The sequence below is a fragment of the Toxorhynchites rutilus genome, chromosome 2 (assembly GCF_029784135.1).
Source record: "Toxorhynchites rutilus septentrionalis strain SRP chromosome 2, ASM2978413v1, whole genome shotgun sequence".
In the NCBI taxonomy this organism is placed as follows: Eukaryota; Metazoa; Arthropoda; class Insecta; order Diptera; family Culicidae; genus Toxorhynchites; species Toxorhynchites rutilus.
The window spans coordinates 213,236,342-213,254,837 of NC_073745.1; the positions used below are offsets into that span (position 1 = coordinate 213,236,342).

General features: G+C 40.6%; 1 protein-coding gene across 12 annotated transcripts in view; it reads right to left on the reverse strand.

Moving 5' to 3' along the window:
• The window catches only part of LOC129767692 (potassium voltage-gated channel protein Shab), a 339,910-nt gene that overhangs the window by 44,056 nt on the left and 277,358 nt on the right, over window positions 1-18,496 (reverse strand). For 11 of the 12 annotated variants that reach the window (XM_055768833.1, XM_055768832.1, XM_055768837.1 and 8 more), the window contains 3 exons: window positions 17,007-17,149; window positions 16,736-16,912; window positions 16,426-16,452 (listed from right to left, as the gene is read on the reverse strand). In XM_055768833.1, coding sequence (XP_055624808.1) covers window positions 16,426-16,452; window positions 16,736-16,912; window positions 17,007-17,149 — 347 coding nt within the window. The remainder of the gene's footprint in view (window positions 1-16,425; window positions 16,453-16,735; window positions 16,913-17,006; window positions 17,150-18,496) is intronic. The other variant, XM_055768834.1, reaches the window with a different exon arrangement.

Below are 18,496 nucleotides of genomic sequence, written 5' to 3' on the forward strand. Positions count from 1 at the left end.
ATTGATCCAGAAATCGCCGAACAATTTTGAGGTCTTGAAAAATCTCGGAATCTATGCCTGTTCTAAGTTAATATTTTAACAAATGTTTTCCAATCCCAAAATCGTTTCTCGTAACTAGATATAAATAAGAATGTTATATGTAATATTTTGTTTTATCCTGGAAACGTATTATCCGGTAGATGTAACAAAACATGTGTGTGTTTCTCCGTGGAAATCGTTTTTCATGCCCGTTGCACCATAACCGAGAACGGACGATTTTTGCTTTATTCATAGATTTTCTCATAGATAGATATAATACTTCTCGTTCATTGTTTTGAATTTTTGTTGTTTTTTTTCTCAAATAAAACGATTGGTGGATCCGAAAAGGAACTCTAAAACTTGGTCTTGAAAAAGATCATTTGGGTGTGGTGTGCATTGGAGAAATTAAAACAATTGAGGGGCTTAGAATGCAAGGGGTGTAAGTGACTTGATCGATTTCTCTTCATCAACTTTTTCTTTAGTTAATAACTCAACTGCAAAAACGTTCCAATTTAAGTTTGCTATTAAATCCGATAGATGAGCTTCTGACCTATCATCCGCATTGTCAAATACAGCTGGGAATGTATTTGCAGCTAAGCCGCGAATTGAGCTTCGTTTGCGAGTTTAAGGGAGCGTAAAAGATAATACAGGTCGGACTCGATCATCCGGGATTCGATTATTCGGAATTTCAGACTCGATTATCCGGAGTATTTTATATCTGATTTTCGGAAATTTTGTATAATTTGTATAGTTAATATGGGTATCAAAAGAAAGGGCTTGACTAGTAGAATGCAGTTATTTATGAAAAATGCAAATCCAAGATGGCGGCCACTACAAAATGGCAGATTACATATTTTCGTAGAACCCCATCAATATGGGTATCTAATGAAAGGGCTTGACTAATAGAATACAGTTATTTATGAAAAATTCAAATCCAAAATGGCCACTACCACAAAATGGTGCCATATATATATTTTTTTTATAACCCCATCAATGTGGGTATCAAATGAAAGGGCTTGTCTAGTAGGATACAGTGATTTATGAAAATGAAAAATGCAAATCTAAGATGGCGGCCACTACAAAATGACGGATTATCTATTATCTCAGAACCCCATCAATATGGGTATCAAATGAAAAGGCTTGACTAGTGCAACACAGTTATTTAACAAAAATGCCCAAAAATGTATCAAAAGAAAGTTCTCGACTAGTAGAACATAGCAGATAATGAATAATCCAATTTCAAGATGGCCGCAGTCCCCAAACAACTAATTACTTTTTAATGGTTTCATTCAGCTTGACCTGTTTCTATGTTTGTTTGAATGTTTGTTGGGTTGTCCCATATTAATAGAAAATTGACCCCGTTACGGTTAAACGATTGATCTGAAATTTTGAACATAAATTTAATTCTATTGTCATTATAAAACTGCGTATTCCAATTCAATTTGGCCGCCGCAAAAAAATGGCTGAATGGTTTGATTTAGAGAATACACTACACTATGAACAACATAAATTCGAAAAGGTCGCCGCCACAAAATGGTCGACTATGTATTTTTTGCAATCCCCTCAATATTGGTATCAAATGAAATGATTTGACTAATAGAATACAGTACAGATCGGACTCGAATCTATACAGACTCGATTATATGTGATTCGATTATATACCATTTTGGACTCGATTATATTCAGTTTGAAAAAAAAAATTTTTTTTTATATTTCACATATGGCTTATTTCATGAAGAAATGTAATCTTTAAACGTTGAGGTGAAGTTTAGGTGTACAGTGGGGTAAAAATCGTGATTTTTGAAGATTTTGCTTGAATTTTCACCAGGAATTGTTTATATCGATATTGCAGCCAAATTAAGAAAGATAGAAGTTGTGCGTCAAAGAACAAATTATGGAGCGGTTAAAGAACTTCATTTTAATTGATAGGAAACAATCTAGTTTAATATAATTTTTCAGGATAAATTAATAATAACACATTAAAAATTATTAACTTTTAAGTGTTTCACTTCCAAAATGTTATTAAAATTCACTAATTTAGTTGTTCCACTACTATATCCTGTACTAAATTTTCTCATCTTTCAAATGAAAGCATCAGAATCGTCTTCCGTAGCGTACTTTTTAATGTAGAGCCAGTTTGAAGCAACAGAGTCCGAAACAAAAAGAAAAGTTATGTAACTCTGTCATTGTTGAAATTCGAACATGTGCGTAGGAGGATTTTTTTCATCAAATATAATCGTCTATCACCTCCTGAGAGAATCTGGATAAATTATTTTTTTTCATGTGAGAAAGGTGTTTTCTGACTTTAAGGGGATGAGTCAAAAATTAAATTCCTCTTTTATTTTCAAAAAACGAAAAACAATTGTTTTGACTCGATTATCCGGAGGATTCGATTACCTGGAGTGAAAAAAATCAATACTCCGTATAATCGAGTCCGACCTGTAGTTGATTTTCAAGCGGAAGAACCCTTTTTTGATTCCAGATGGCTTTCTAGCAAATGAGAAATAATAGTCTAACAAATTATTTCTCTCAGTGTGACGATTAATCGATTAATCGATTATTTGGTGCGATTAATCGTATCGAATAACAAACTGCTGAAAAGTATTCGATTCGCAGATGAACGATTATTTTCAAAAATTGGGAATCAACTATTCCGAATAGTATTCGTAGGGATCTTTATATGTACGTATACTTCGTACGCTGTTCGTTTGCTGTTGGGATATGCTACTGTTTGTAGTTGTGTCATGCACCTCACATTGCATTTAGAATGGGAGGGAGCGGTTTGGATAGGAAATTTTGAAAGAGAAACTATTTCAAGGGACTCTTCGTTCGCACTGTGGGGAGGGAACAACGGTTGCATATATCCGAATATTCTTAATTTTTTAAAATATTGGTCATTGGAAGATATGACAATCGATGGAGTACAGCGTTGTTCAAACTGGTGCAGATCTATAGCGAATCTATGGTTGGAACATCGTGTGATATGATGGCAAACGAAAACATGGAGGGTGGATTGTTGAGGTTCAAATACTATATCTATGAGTATGGCATAATAAATATGCATTACCAGGATAATGGAAAATTCGATAACGTCAGATATTCGTTTTCTAGATGAGAGGATATCGATAAGGATATGAAACGATTTGGAACCGATCAGCGGATCAAGACGAAAGTAAACAAAACGATGGAGTGGAGGTGGGATCTTCAAAACAGCATATGCCCCTAATATTAATTCGATTGACCAATGTCCTAGAATCAGCGTGAGAATCCAAACAGAGCAGTACACGATGATCTTCCGACGAGGAAGGAAATTCTGGAAGACCCAACAAAATGCCTCCGAAAACTTAACAAGTGACAAAGAAGAGTATAAGACCCGAAACAATCTGCGTTCTACACAGCATTCTAGACACAATTGGAGCAAGTAAACGGTGGCTGTTCACGACGGGACGTGAATGTCTCTATCGGCGACATGAATTCTTTGTACGATGGCAACAAATTTTACAATCTCCCGTGGTATGTCCGAAGAACCTTTTTCCTAGGAAAAATATACAGAAAGTCACCCGGAGATCAAAGTGTTGAAATCCCACATTGGACATAATCTCATCGACGGATTCGGATTATTACTTGGTTACTGTATGCATGAACTCACAATCCTCGGCGATGTATAACACGCATCTTAATCGAACGCCGCGACACAACATTGAAATCATTTTAGATGATATTGTTTTAGCTGTTTTGGGATTGGTACTCTCGAGTAACGGCTCCGAATCGAAGAAACGGTTGGCTAGGGGACAAATTAGGTTAGTTGCAGTTAGTTTAGGAGAACAATGCTGTATGGACGGAAGACGGAGCAAGGATCGATACTGACAGGAACGGAACCGGTAAAACTAGACCCTCCTAAAGAGGAAGCACCATGATCTATATCGTAATGACAAAGAAACGTTCTTCGAAAAGTTATACGGATCGATCAAAGACAACATGTTGCAAGCCGAGATGTGCCTATACTAAAGTGACCAGATGATCAGAGGTCTAACGCGGGACACAAAAAACAAAACGTTGGGTATATACGATATGTGAACATAAACCACAGTTTAGCGAGTCTAAATTGATCAGTATTATTTCTTTCTGAGTATCGGCACTCAGTTGTGATTTTTCGGTGGTTTAGATTTTGTTTACGCCCGAAAATCACTCGCTCAATCTGAGCATTAACACCTGGCAAGCACGAATCAAATTCTACAACTTTCTTCAAATTACCGAATGAAATGCTCGAAAATTCTAATTAATTTTTCATCGATTTTAGTGTTAACGTATGCATTAAAAAAATTAACTAATTTCGGATGGCGATGAAAGATAATTTATAGGAACAAATTTTCTTTAAATCTTACGTTTATTAAGTCTACAACAAAAATGATTCAAGGCTGTTGATTCGCTGCAGCAGCACTCGGCGATGATGATTTTTCCATACTGCAAGCTCCACCCCACAGCGAAAGAATTGGACATCCTGAGGCACTTCGTGTCCGCCAGATATAGCAGATCTGGAATTTACAATATCATGTCTTTGCCCCTCCTTAAGCCGGGAGATCGAAGCAATCGGCCAAACGGTGGAGAAGAATCTGGCCAAAATGGACATTTTTATACGGAAGCGTCAGACGAGACCGGCCGTATCTAAGCAGCAGGCAATCATCCAGAAGGAGTAGCTTGAGGTGCTGGTGCATAATGCATAATGAAAGACGAGACGTACTTGATGCTAGAATTCAACGAATGACAGGGGACCGGATACTTTACGTTTCCCAGGTAAGCGATGACGTCGAATATATCATTCACATCAAGTTCTCAAAGAAGGTCCTTCTCTGACAGACGTGATGGAAATGTAAAAGGCGCTCTTCTTTCATATATAGGATATATAGTACGAAGTGCTTGCGGGAGTTGGGAAGGTGATGGGGTCTTTATGCCGAACCTGGGAGCAGCCCATTATGCAAAAAGATCACTGGAGGATGGATCGGCTGGAGATAAACATTGTCACGAAGACCACCAACCTTCCAAACATTCCCCAGCTGCGCCCGATATAAAACTTTTGGGCGAATGGCCAAAATAGAGAGACAGACCACCACCAAAGGCCATCATCGGCCATGTTTCAGGTTCCGGCCAACATCCGTAAGACCGCCCAGCGCTTCATTTACGATACTTCATCGAACAACTTTGCCTCTTTGTGTCGAGTATACACTAGTTCTTCCGGCTTATTTAAAACGTTAAGCCCTGACCGAACTAGGAGACCAAAGATGAACTTTTCGTCTGACTCACGTTGGTCCCTGCGGATCAATAGGGGACTTTTATAAAAATCATTTTCCAATTGCTGTCGCTTCCAGTTGACACTCTCTGAACAAAAAGCCCAATGTCGGTGCGATGAAACCAGCTCAACGTATTAATCTTTGGATGCAAGAGCGCAGTCTGCCAAATAGAAGTTTTTTTGAGGTTCATCCATTTAAGAAAATCAACATGATCAAATTGTGATATTGAAATATATTGATATCGCGGGACATTTTCGTTTCTTTTGCCAAATGCGGGACGGAATCTTACGCGGGACATTTTGTTGAAATGTGGGACTGTCTCGCGTAACGCGAAACGTCTGGTCAGTTGAGCCTATACAGGGTTGAGCTCGAGTTGATCAACTACCTAAAAACGCTTCCACATCGTTCATTGTTTGGTCAACATGAACCGATTTAGTATTTTGTTCTGCTACTCATAAGTTTTAGTTAACTGAGACATTGATGTTAGATGAATTTATGTTTAAACAATACTAAACAAAACAATGCCGTTAGCATCCCGAATGACACTCTGGTAAAAATGGTTCTGGATAACAAACAGACACGAACGAAACGAAAATGTGTACATCGCAGGCAACATGGGTGGCGAGTTGTACCCACGAACCTAGAAGAAAGGAGACCACTTCTTCGTACAACAGACGAAACAGCGACCTTAGGTTGAACGATAATGTTGAGTGTGTTCATCTACAAAATAACCAGTAATGTGTAATGTGTTTTTCAGGACTCAAGAACAAAGATGCTGGTAATCCCTTTGTGTTCTGTGTTTTATGCTCCATGAGCTGTATTTGAGACATCGAAAAGTCATAAAAAAGCTGTCATTCTCACATCATTTAATATGATCCCCACATTGATCAGTTCGAGTTCTACACCGTTCACAGCCTAGGTACGAAGGTCGTTCAAAAAATAAGTTTCAGTGCCTCAGAAATCGCGGAAAAAAAGTTAGGACAAAGACAAGGTGATTTTTGTAATCTACGTTTTATTTTCTATTTTTCTACATAATCGCCGTAACGTTCGAGGCATTTTTCATGGCGTGGCACGAGTTTTTCTATTCCGAGCACGAAATGCATAGCGTCAACTTTTTGAAGTACGGTGTAACTGCGTCACGAATTTCTTCAGTATTATCGAATCGTTGACCGCCGAATGCCTGTTTCATCACCGTAGTATTGTGAAGTAGTCTTCACTCACCAAAGAGAAACAATGCGCTTTTCCCTTTTACCGGCAAATATATAAAGAGACAGTGTGCGCAAGTTGGGAAAATTTTGGTGCGAGTGAGTCACACTCTCATACACTCTCTTTACGCTTGGGTGTTCGCTGATCCGCACTCTGCCACACTGAGGAGTACACTGAAGAGTACACTTAAGAGTATACTGAAGAGTGCAATCTCATTCGACATATAATCCACACCCATGTTTCACCTCGGTACACTTTTTTCAGCGAACCACAGCGTTAAGTTAATTGGAAGCCACTTCTGTTCTTTTACCTGTGGATGCTCATCAGAATGCACTCTCCAGAGTATTTTTCCGCTACACTGTAGAGAGCTTGTGCGCTCTCTTTCCACACTCTAGCGCGACGGAGTGTTGAGCGAAAAATAAACTGATCTTCCATCATCTTGTGCTCGCACATATCTAGAACTATGCTGATTATAGTCCAAAGAGGAGCGCTCTCGTTGCAGATGATGGAGTAGGTGAGTGAATTTAAGCTTCTCTTCGCTACACAGAGGATGTGGACATCACTGGTACTGGCCTTGTAGTGTTGGATAAGATGCAGATTTGTGCAATGAAGTGGCAAGGATCAACGGCAGAATGTGTGTTGAGGATGGATGGCAGGTTATAATACAGTATCACCAACTCGAAGTACCTGCACGAATAAAAGACTACGACAGTTATTTACGTAGTAAATCAAGATCGCAAAATCTTCATCGGAGACATGAACACGCAGATTGTATGTAATATATGTTCTTCCTTTTTCTGCACACTAACAGGACATAAACGATACGACTTGGAGATCACCTGACCAACCACCGGCAACCAAATTCGATTATGAGTGTCAGCAGGTGTAGCACGAGAAGAATACTACGCGGTACCTAATGTTGTGTCAAGCTACCCTGATGGGAGCGTGTAACGATATAAGCAGAAATGGCGACATCAAACCCAACTCGCCATTTCGATTTTCTCGACCACAAGAGCCGTCCAGGATGCTGCATATAAAGTACTTTCCCAAATCCAGACACATATCCAGATCCAGATCCAATCAATTCATTTGCCTCGTTGATGATGTGGATATTGTCGGCAGAACATTTGAGAAGTCTAAAACCAAATACATGCTGGCAGGCGAGCACGACAGGGTTCGATTTGGCAGTAGTGTAGTTATCGACGTCGATGAGTTCGAGGTAGTAGACCAATTTGTCTACCTTGACTCAATGGTAACGTCTGACAATGATACCAGTTGCAAGATTCGGAGACGCAATGGGAGTCATACTGACTTTAGTCTCCTCAAACACTTAGGACAAACAGATTTAGAAATGTTTCCTGTAGAAAACGTTCATAAGACCGCTTGTCCTCTACGGGAACGAGACATGGATAATGCTCAAAGAGGATCTGCGAACACTCGGAGTCTTTGAACGAAGTGTTTAGGAACCCCCTTCGTCGGTGTTCAGGAGGACGGCGTATGGAGTCAAAGGATGAGCCACGAGATTGCGTAACTCAACCGCGGAATTCGGTATTCGTAAAAAGGTCAATGCCGGAAGGGTACGCTTGACATGATAACAACATGATCACGACTCTGGAACGGAAAAAGCGCTACTAGGCGAACTATCATATATATATGGAAAAGCTAACCCATGCCTATGATACGTGGAAGTTCTGTGAGAAAGTTAACCAGTTGAAGAACTTCATAATCGCCGACAAGGTCGGGCCAGCTCCACAATCATGGAAGAGGAACACTCATTAGAGTGCTGTACTGGGTTATTTCCAAGGTCCGGGAGGAAAAAAACAAACGTGAGAGTGGATGGAGGAGGTCGTCTACACCATCTGAAAGAAGAGCGTCAAGCTGGAATGCTGTAGCTATTGTAGCAGTACTTTCATCAACATTGCCTACAAAATACTCTTCTAAATCTTATTCCGACGTTTATCACCGTTAACCAGGAGCTCCGTAGATCAGTGCCGGTGGAGCTTCATAGGAGGTCGTGCTACCATGGATCAAATAACAGCTGTGGCAATTCATGTACGAGAACGCGGATATGGTTTGATCTCGCTGCTTAACTTCTCTCATGAACGTGTGATATGGAGAGCGACTATCAACATGAGTGGCACGATTTTTCCAAGTATTTTAATCTTCTTGTTTCCTCGATGACTTCATCATTAAAATACGTAATTTTGCGATGGTGGAGGATGCCTGCAACAGACAAAAAAAAGCTACACGGACTACGCACTAGGCGGACTGCTGATAAACACGACAAAAATAAAATATTAGCGACAGCCATACGTAAACATAAACAAGGAGTTATCAACAATCGCCGATCTGCATAATTTCAAGGACAAAGATCAGACCTACCATAAGGTAAACACAGCACGCGGGCGGATCTTAAGAACAAGTTGTACTCTAGTCTTTTGGCAAGCGTGAATAAAGGAGCACAAGCTCCAAGATAAAAAAGTTATTAGTAAACCGAAAAACCTAACTTATATGAGGCAAGTAGCTCCTAGCAGAACAACATAATCTTTCCACTAAGGGTAATCGTACATGGCTACGAACTAGATGTTGTCAATGAGTTCGTAAATTCAGGATCAATGGTGATCGCCGACAACAACACCAGCAAGGAGATCCAGAGATACGTTCAATCTGGGAATCGCATCAACTTTTTATATCAGAAGACGCTGAGATCGAATCGAGCACTGAAGTTGACGTTTTTTTTTTTTATATAAATCGTTTATTTTTACAGGCTCAGTTACATTAGTTTAAAGGAGCCGAATTCTTAAGTATATGTTTTAAAACTATACATAAATAATTTTCCTAACACTATGGTTAGTAAGGTGGAAAACCGATTACTCGCGGTTTACTCGAGTTTAGAGGGTGACATCTTTCAGGAAAGGGATGGGATATAAGGGAATTGTTACAATGTTGATGATCACACTCGATTCTTAAATCTATTGTATATTTACATTTCAACTTATTTTACTGTTTATACCAAGGGGGCCAATCGCTCGCAATGGATGAAAAGGAGGGTATAAGGACATAGGTACAATCACACACGAAGATCGATAGCTTTAAGGAAAACATATATTTGGGTCATGTAATCAAGGTCTAACCGAGCCAACACATCTCTCACCGGCACATTGGGCTGTCTTCCTCGGGCCCGAAGGGAGTTTTCTAAATTCGATCTGGCGACAAGATACATCTCGCACGACCAAACAACATGCTCGATGTCGTGATAACCTTGACCACAGACGCAGAGATTGTTGCTGGAAAGATTGAAACGAAAGAGAAGCGCATCTAACGAACAGTGATTGGACATGAGTCGGGAGAAGGTGCGAATAAAGTCCCGACTCAAGTCCAGACTTTTGAACCACGGTTTGAGGCTAACCTTAGGGATAATCGAGTGAAACCATCGGCCCAATTCATCTTCGTTCCATTTGCGTTGCCAGTTAGCGATGGTATTTTTACGGACTAAAGAAAAAAATTCATTGAAGGCGATTTGACGCTGGTAAATGTCGCCTTCAATCGCACCTACCTTTGCTAATGAGTCAGCCCTCTCATTACCCGGAATTGAGCAATGTGAAGGGACCCAGACAAAGGTAATGACATAACAGCGTCTGGATAAAGCACTCAAAATTTCTCGTATTCTCTCAAGGAAGTACGGCGAGTGCTTTTCCGGCCTCACTGAACGGATAGCTTCGACAGAGCTAAGACTATCCGTTACAATGTAATAGTGTTCAACAGGTCGTGAGGCGACGCTGTCCAGCGCCCAGTATATCGCTGCCAATTCAGCAATATACACTGAGCAAGGATTCTGAAGACTGTGGGAGGTGCTAAAAATTTCGTTGAACACTCCAAATCCTGTGGACTCATTCATAGAGGACCCATCAGTAAAGTACATATTATCACAATTGATACCCCCATACTTTGAATCGAAGATCGTTGGAGCGATCCTCGATCGTTGATAATCTGAATATCCATGGATATCCTGTTTCATGGACAGATCAAAATGCACAGAGGAATTGATGTAGTCAGGAAAACAAACACGGTTGGGAATATACGAAGAAGGATCAACCTGCATGGAGATGAATTCATGATATGAACTCATGAATCCGGAGTGAAAATTTAGCTCGATCAGCTGCTCAAAATTCCCGATCACCAATGGGTTCATAACCTTACACCGGATGAGGAACCGAAGAGATAATAAATTGAAGCGATCTTTTAGTGGGAGTAGGCCTGCCAAAACCTCGAGACTCATGGTATGCGTTGAGGGCATACATCCCAACGCAATACGGAGACAAAGATACTGAATTCGCTCGAGTTTAATGAGGTGTGTTTTGGCAGCTGATTGAAAACAGAAACTGCCATACTCCATCACTGAGAGAATAGTTGTTCGATACAACATTATAAGATCTTCGGGATGGGCTCCCCACCAGGTGCCGGTAATTGTACGGAGAAAGTTTATTCTTTGTTGACATTTTTTACTCAGATACCTAATATGGACCCCCCAAGTACATTTGGAGTCGAACCAGACCCCAAGATACTTGAATGACATAGCATGAGTGATCGGTTTACCCAAAAGTTGAAGCTTTGGTTTTGCTGGTCTATGCTTCCTAGAAAAAACCACCATCTCTGTTTTCTCCGTGGAGAATTCGATCCCTAGCCCAATGGCCCAGGTTGAAAAATTGTTCAAAGTATCTTGTAAGGGTCCTTGCAGGTCGGATTCGTTTGATCCTACGACAGACACCACTCCATCATCTGCAAGTTGTCTTAGGCTGCAATTTTGTGTAAGGCAATTGTCGATGTCGCTTACATAGAAGTTGTACAAAAGGGGGCTTAAACATGAGCCCTGGGGGAGGCCCATGTAAGAGAACCGACTTACTGCCGAATCTCCGTGAGAAAAGTTCAAATGTTTCTCACAAAGCAAGTTATATAACATATTATTCAATAGAGGCGGCAGACCCCGAGAGTGTAATTTGTCTGACAAAACCTCTATTGAAACAGAATCAAAGGCCCCCTTTATGTCCAAGAATACTGAAGCCATTTGTTTTTTTTCGGCGTAAGCCATTTGAATTTCTGAAGAAAGCAACGCAAGACAATCATTCGTCCCCTTGCCCCTGCGGAACCCATATTGTGTATCTGAGAGTAAGGCATTCGTTTCAACCCAACGATCAAGGCGAAACAAGATCATTTTCTCCAACAATTTCCGTATACAAGACAGCATTGCTATTGGGCGGTACGAATTGAAGTCGGACGCGGGTTTTCCGGGTTTTTGAATAGCTATAACTCGTACTTGTCTCCAATTATCCGGAACAACATTATGCTCCAGAAACTTATTGAATAAATTCAACAAGCGATGTTTGGCCACATCGGGGAGGTTTTTCAACAAGTTGAACTTAATTCTATCCGATCCTGGAGCCGAATTGTTACTTGAAAGGAGAGCAAGAGAGAATTCTACCATCGAAAACTCGGAATCAAGATCGCACCTATCTTGTGGTATATCTCGAACAATTCTTTGCACGGGAGCGAAATCGGGACAAACCTTTCGCGCAAAATTAAAAATCCATCGATGTGAATGTTCCTCGCTTTCATTCGATGAAGAGCGATTTCTCATGTTTCGAGCCACTTTCCATAATTTTTTCATTGACGTTTCTCGTGACAAACCTCCCACGAAATTTCGCCAATAAGCACGTTTTTTACCTTTGATCAAGTTTTTAAATTGATTTTCAAGGTCTAAATACGTTTGAAAATTGTCAATGGTTCCTCGTTTCCGAAAAGCTTTAAATGCATTCGATTTTTCTACATAAAGCTTTGAACATTGGCTATCCCACCATGGATTGGGAGGCCTTCGGTGAATGGTGGAACCTGGGATGGGTTTCGTTTGAGCGCGAACGGCGCTGTCATGGATCAAACGAGAAAGGAAGTTATACTCCTCCAATGGAGGTAAACCATCTCTGGAATTGATGGCTAGAGTAATCGCGTCCGCATATTTTTTCCAGTCAATGTGTCTTGTGAGGTCATATGCCATGTTTATAGATTCAGAAGAATTCGACCCAATGGTGATGGAAATTTTGATTGGCAAGTGATCACTACCGTTGGGATCCTGGATTACATTCCACTTGCAATCTAACGATAGTGAATTCGAGCAAAGCGAGAGGTCAAGAGCACTTGGGTTAGCAGGAGGTTTAGGCACACGTGTTGTTTCCCCAGTGTTCAAAACGGTCATATTGAAGCTGTTACAAAGGTCATATATCAACAATGAACGATTGTCGTTGTACTGTTCCCCCCAGGCAGTTCCGTGAGAGTTGAAGTCTCCCAAGATCAATCGTGGCTCAGGAAGGAGTGAGCACATGTCAACAAGTTGTTTGCGGCTAACCGCAGCTCTCGGAGGCCAATACAAGCTGACAATACAGAGGTCTTTGCCTTTAATGTTTGCATGACAAGCAACAGCTTCGATCCCTCCAATAGGTGGAAGGTCAATTCGGAAAAATGAGTGGCACTTATTGATCCCCAATAGCACCCCTCCGTATCTGTCATCACGGTCCAAGCGTATAATATTAAAATCGTGGAAAGAGAGATCATCTCGCGAAGAAAGCCAAGTTTCGGACAGAGCAAAAACATCACAATTGAACTTATGAATTAAAAATTTGAATGCATCCAATTTAGGGATAAGACTACGACAATTCCACTGTAAAACAGTGATATCTCCGACCTCTCTATTCAAATTAGACATCAAGAGAGATAATCATTGCAAGGAGGGGCCATGTTTGCATCAATTGTTGCAAAATTGTCTTTAGTACTGGAAGCATTGAGATGACAATGGTTCTGATGGAATCGGAAACATTAAAACACGTGAAGATTTGATCCACAAGGTCAGTCAACTTTATAAATCCCGATTGGGAAGTTGAGCTGGACGCAAAAAAAGGGACAGTTGGGGTTTTTGATGTCCCCTCGAGTGCTGGGTCGTTCGAAGGTGAACTATTCCCACGGAAGCCAGGAGGAACCTGATTTTGCTTGTCCGCTGCACTCGATATTTTAGGCAAGCTAACATGGGGTACCACCGATGGGACTTGTCGTTGAACTTTGGGAGTGGACACATTTTTGCGCCGGGAATTCCCTTTGAAAATAAACGGTGTGCCCTCGTTAGCTGTATCCGCTTCCAATTCGTCAACTGGCAGTGAAGCAAAGACATTGTTTGTTGGTAATGGTTGTTGAGCCAGTGGGGAAGCGCCCTTTAAGATATCCGCGAAAGTGCGTTTCGAGCGTTCCTTCAAAGAGCGCTTTTGTTTATCCCAGCGACTCTTGTAAGTTTCACAAGCTGAGAGCACGTGTGGGGATCCCCCGCAATATGGACACTTATGCTCAGTCGCACTGCAGGATTTCCCCTCATGTTACTCTCCGCATGTGGCACAGCGCTCCTTGTTGGCGCAATAAGCTGCTGTATGACCAACTGACTTGCATTTGTTGCAAGTCATGGGCTTTGGCACGAAGAGTCGCACCGGCAGCCTCAATTTGTCCACCATAACGTAGTCAGGGAGGGCGGCACCAGCAAAAGTGACTCGAAACGAGTCGTACGGCGTAAATTTCTTTTCTACTCCTTCCTGGGTAACTTTTCCAAGTTGGCGACATTCCAAGATTTTGACTTCCATCGAAGGAAGCCTCTTGAACCTGCCAACTCCCATACTTTCTATAGTTTTGCACGTCAGACCCGTTTCAGATATAACGCCCCCAATTTCTACGTTATGGGAGGGAATAAAAACTCGATATTCGAGGATGAAATGCTTATCAGCAACAATATCGTTCGCGTCCTTTCGGTTAGTCACGACAACTCGCAGTTTGTTCGGTCTTACTTTGCAAATTTCCGAAACAGAGGTGTATCTTTTCAGATCTGTCATAATCTGTACGACCCTCAAGGCTTTACCATTAGGTTTGGGCCGGAAAAAAACAACCCAAGGACCAGCGTCAGGCGCATCGTCCGGATAAACCCTGACACGGGGAGCGGAAACAATAGGAGAGGAATTCGAGGACAAGGTTTGAGTGGGGACAGTAACATCAGAGGGGGGAAGGGATGTCGATGATTGGGTGGAAGTATTGGAGGAATCAGGGGAAAGGTTTGCAATCTTTTTTTTGGAGGGGGGCTTGGTAGTGTGAGTTGACTCGTCCCCAGAAGAAGAATCTTCGGGCATAGGAGTCCGTTTAAGGGACTTACTACACCCTGCTTGAGCAAGCGAGGGGGAGTCTGAAATGTCCATGTCTAGACCCCCACCCTCCTCCATTCTTAGAACGAACGATTATTATCTTTACAATTTTTTTATCTCACTTGTAAAAAAAAAAAAAAAACTTAAATAAAATAAAAATAATCACATAAATTTGTTGTTCCGATATGCGCTATGTTACCCTATTAAGGGAGACACAAAAGTCACGCGCTACGGAGACAACACAATAGCAGAAGTTATTGTTGTACTCAACTGAGCGTCAACCACGTGTTGACGATGCCGTTATGGTTATTGATCCACTACAGACGCCGATCCAGACCACTGCAGAGGCGCTGCTTCCTCGGTTCTGGCTGCTTTGGGCACTTTGGGCACTAATTCACCACAGAACACACGAGAAAAAAAAACCAACTCGTTGGGGAGAAGAGAAAAAAAAACTTCGAGAACAATGCTTGAGGAGTGATGAATAGCACATCCAGCTCCATCAAGTTGTTAGCGAGGAATGTGGAAGTTGACGTTGTACAAAGCAATATTTAGATCGGGGGTATATGGGCTCGAGATGACTACACTGTTCACTGAGGACCTCAACGCCCATGGAATTTTCGAAGGGAGGGTACAGACGGAAGACGGATGATGGAGCATGAACCATGAACCACACGCACTGCTTGGATACAAACCCATTACAACTCTGACAAAAGTCAATAGATTGCGTCGGGCCGGAAGCGTTGCAAGGATGTCGGATAAACATTTTTTTCGGTAACTCTTTCGGCACCAGAAACGGAGGAGCACACATCAGGAGTGATGGCTCGACCTGATCGAAGGCGAGTTTTGAGTGATAAGACGCACAGGATCCTGGCGACAAACATTCCGTTATTGGCGATTGGCCTATTCAAGATTTGAGATATCATTTGTTTCTAAGGTTTTACCGATTAATGCGAAATTTGTGCCTTTGTATCGTTTCGATAAAAAAAAAACATTTCATTCAAAATGTCTATAAGGAGCCCAAGTGAAGCGTATCGAAATCAAGTAGAACAGGCTGTCAATGGATTTGCGAATCTATTTATTTGATATTCATTATCTAATCATTTAGTTTTTATCGGCGATTTCTGGATCGTTACAGTCTTCCCATTCGTCTAAACTATAGAGGCGCATTTGAGTATTCATCGAAAGATCGAAAGAGAAAAAGGGGTAAACATTTTTTGTAGGTATTCTAGGGTACGATATGTGATTGTCTATTGATTGGTATCTAGTGTGTCTAGCGATTCGTTTTTCTACCCCCTCTCAGTGTGATTTAATGAAAATGTTTAGAAATTAACTCGAAACTGTTCAAGCCAAAATCGATGCGTGTGAATCAAAAAGGAAACTCATTTAGTTGCAATGGGAAAGCCACGAATTGAGACCGGGGCATGGGACGTGTACGAGATTTCAAAGCTTTCGTGCAATCGATATGAAATGTGATTAAAAAAGTTCACTTTTTTATTACTACTGCTGTCAGAAAACCAGCCGGCAAAATCATACACACGGCAGAAAAAATGCAAATCTCGAAAGCAATGGTAGTGACGATGGGAACAAATTTTCCATGTTCATATTTAAGTGTGTTTTTTTTTGCGATTGGTACGAAAAGTTTTCATGTTACGCTATTTGCTGAATGTTGGTAATAGTAAGGGGTTGAACAATACCTCGTTGCTCCATTGATTGTTGTAGTACTATAGAGAATTGTTATGGGAAATTGAAAGTATTTTATTTACAAGCATTTGTCTAGTTGATTTTGTGCGTGTGTCTTGTGGTGCTTGATGGAAATTTTTAAGAATAAGCACTAGTTCATGTTCTTTTTGCTTTGGTCTTTCTAACGCCAATTGAAGATTATAGGAATAGATGACAGTTTTAGATATTAGCAAACCGCAAACCGATTAGGATGAATGAGTTTTAGTATAGTTTGTCAAACTAGGAGTGATGATATGAATACGATAACAGTTAATTGGTACGTACCGCCCTTGTCGCCATCATCACTGTAGGCTCATGACGAGGAGTATCCTGCATGATTAATTGCTGATCCTCGGTCGCATCCATGTCGATCATCATGTTATGATGCTGCATTGACGGACTGTACGGTGGAGCATTATCTGGATCAATTGGCCCCGTAGAATTAGGAGGGTAATTTTCGGACTAAATTGTGAGAGATGTAAACCGACAAAATTATATTATCAAATCGAATTAGCAGGGCTTATATTTGAACCGTAATAGCCACGAAATAGTATACCTGTGAATTGACCCTTTTTTTCAATCCCGCGGAATGTTTATAGTTTTTGTAACAGCCCATCCCGGTCATGGCAGGATTACGACCTCCACCAACCGAATCACCTTCTTCCGTGCTGTTGCCATCAGCGGTCGAGAGATTGTGCCCTGTACCGAGATAAATGGATAATCATATCGAAAATGGTTGTCAATAAATGGTCATTTGGCTGGCCTGGTTTCGGGGAAGCGCACGCAAACACAATACACACGAAATTCAAGAGCACAATTCATTGTTGGAATACTATGCAAACACTCAGTAATTTAATGCTCCATTTGCATTCTATCTATAGTTATTGTAAGTTAACTCTAGGATAGTGGTTAATCCTAAATATATATTAGTGTTCAAGTGACACAACTATTGATCGACGTCACGACGGCACACTGATGGTTCCAAAGCCGACATAATTGTGAGAATTTGCAATTCATTTCCTAAACCTAATACAGTTCCATTTTAATGCATATTTCGTTGAAAAGTGAATTTGGAAAATATAGATGAACTATGAATATGACAAACATTGAAACGATAAAAAGCAAGACAAAACACAACTTAATGTTTCAATTATTACAAGACGAATCGAACAGAACATAAACTCAAAATCATCTACATTCATTTTGAAGGATCATACTCTTGGGTACTCTCTATATGCTGTAACTGGTGCTAATAGAAACATCCAAGAAGTGCCAACTAAAAATAACACAGAAACAGTTTTTTGTCAAAAATGGTGTTCAATTTATTTCGACGGTCTAGATCTTCCAATTTAGCTAAACAAACAAAACATTTGATACAGAAAAAGTTGTTTTCTACTCCTAAGATGCATTGAACAGATGATAGGATAACTTTCGCCCATTTTCTGTCTGTGGAATATTTGTTTTTACATTGCAAGCTACATCTGTTTGTTAGTCTGTTCCGACAGCTCTAGGCGTTTGGTTCATTGTTTTCAGCGCTCAATTCTATGGTACCCAGAATACGACTAAAATAGTTTCGACGAAAGCTTCACTTCAATTGAATAGTTTAGTTTGAATATAGTTTATTCACTGACAGTGTAGATACTATTGGTATTTTGCTAGCAAATAGCCTGAATGCTTACCTTTCCGTGTGGTACACAAAGAAGTGAGGGAAAAGTATTGAAGTTTGCAGTTTGTTGTTCCAAACTCTTTCTGGAAACATCTATTCAATCCAATACTCAGATGGTTTTATGGCAGATTTTTTGCTGTATTATAGTGACTTTCAGCGTTTTTGTCTGGTTGGTCACTCAAATAGATTTTAAAACATCGAAACTGAAATCATTTCAACCGATGTAGCGAAGTTTCGAAAAAAATCTGCTTGTTTTGTTTTTAATATATCATCATTCACTCATTCCCTCATTTTTCTGTGTACTGCTTCCGCATGTTTCGAATCAATATATCCTTTCATATCTTAATTTTTTTTTTCATATTTTAAGCGAGCATTATTTA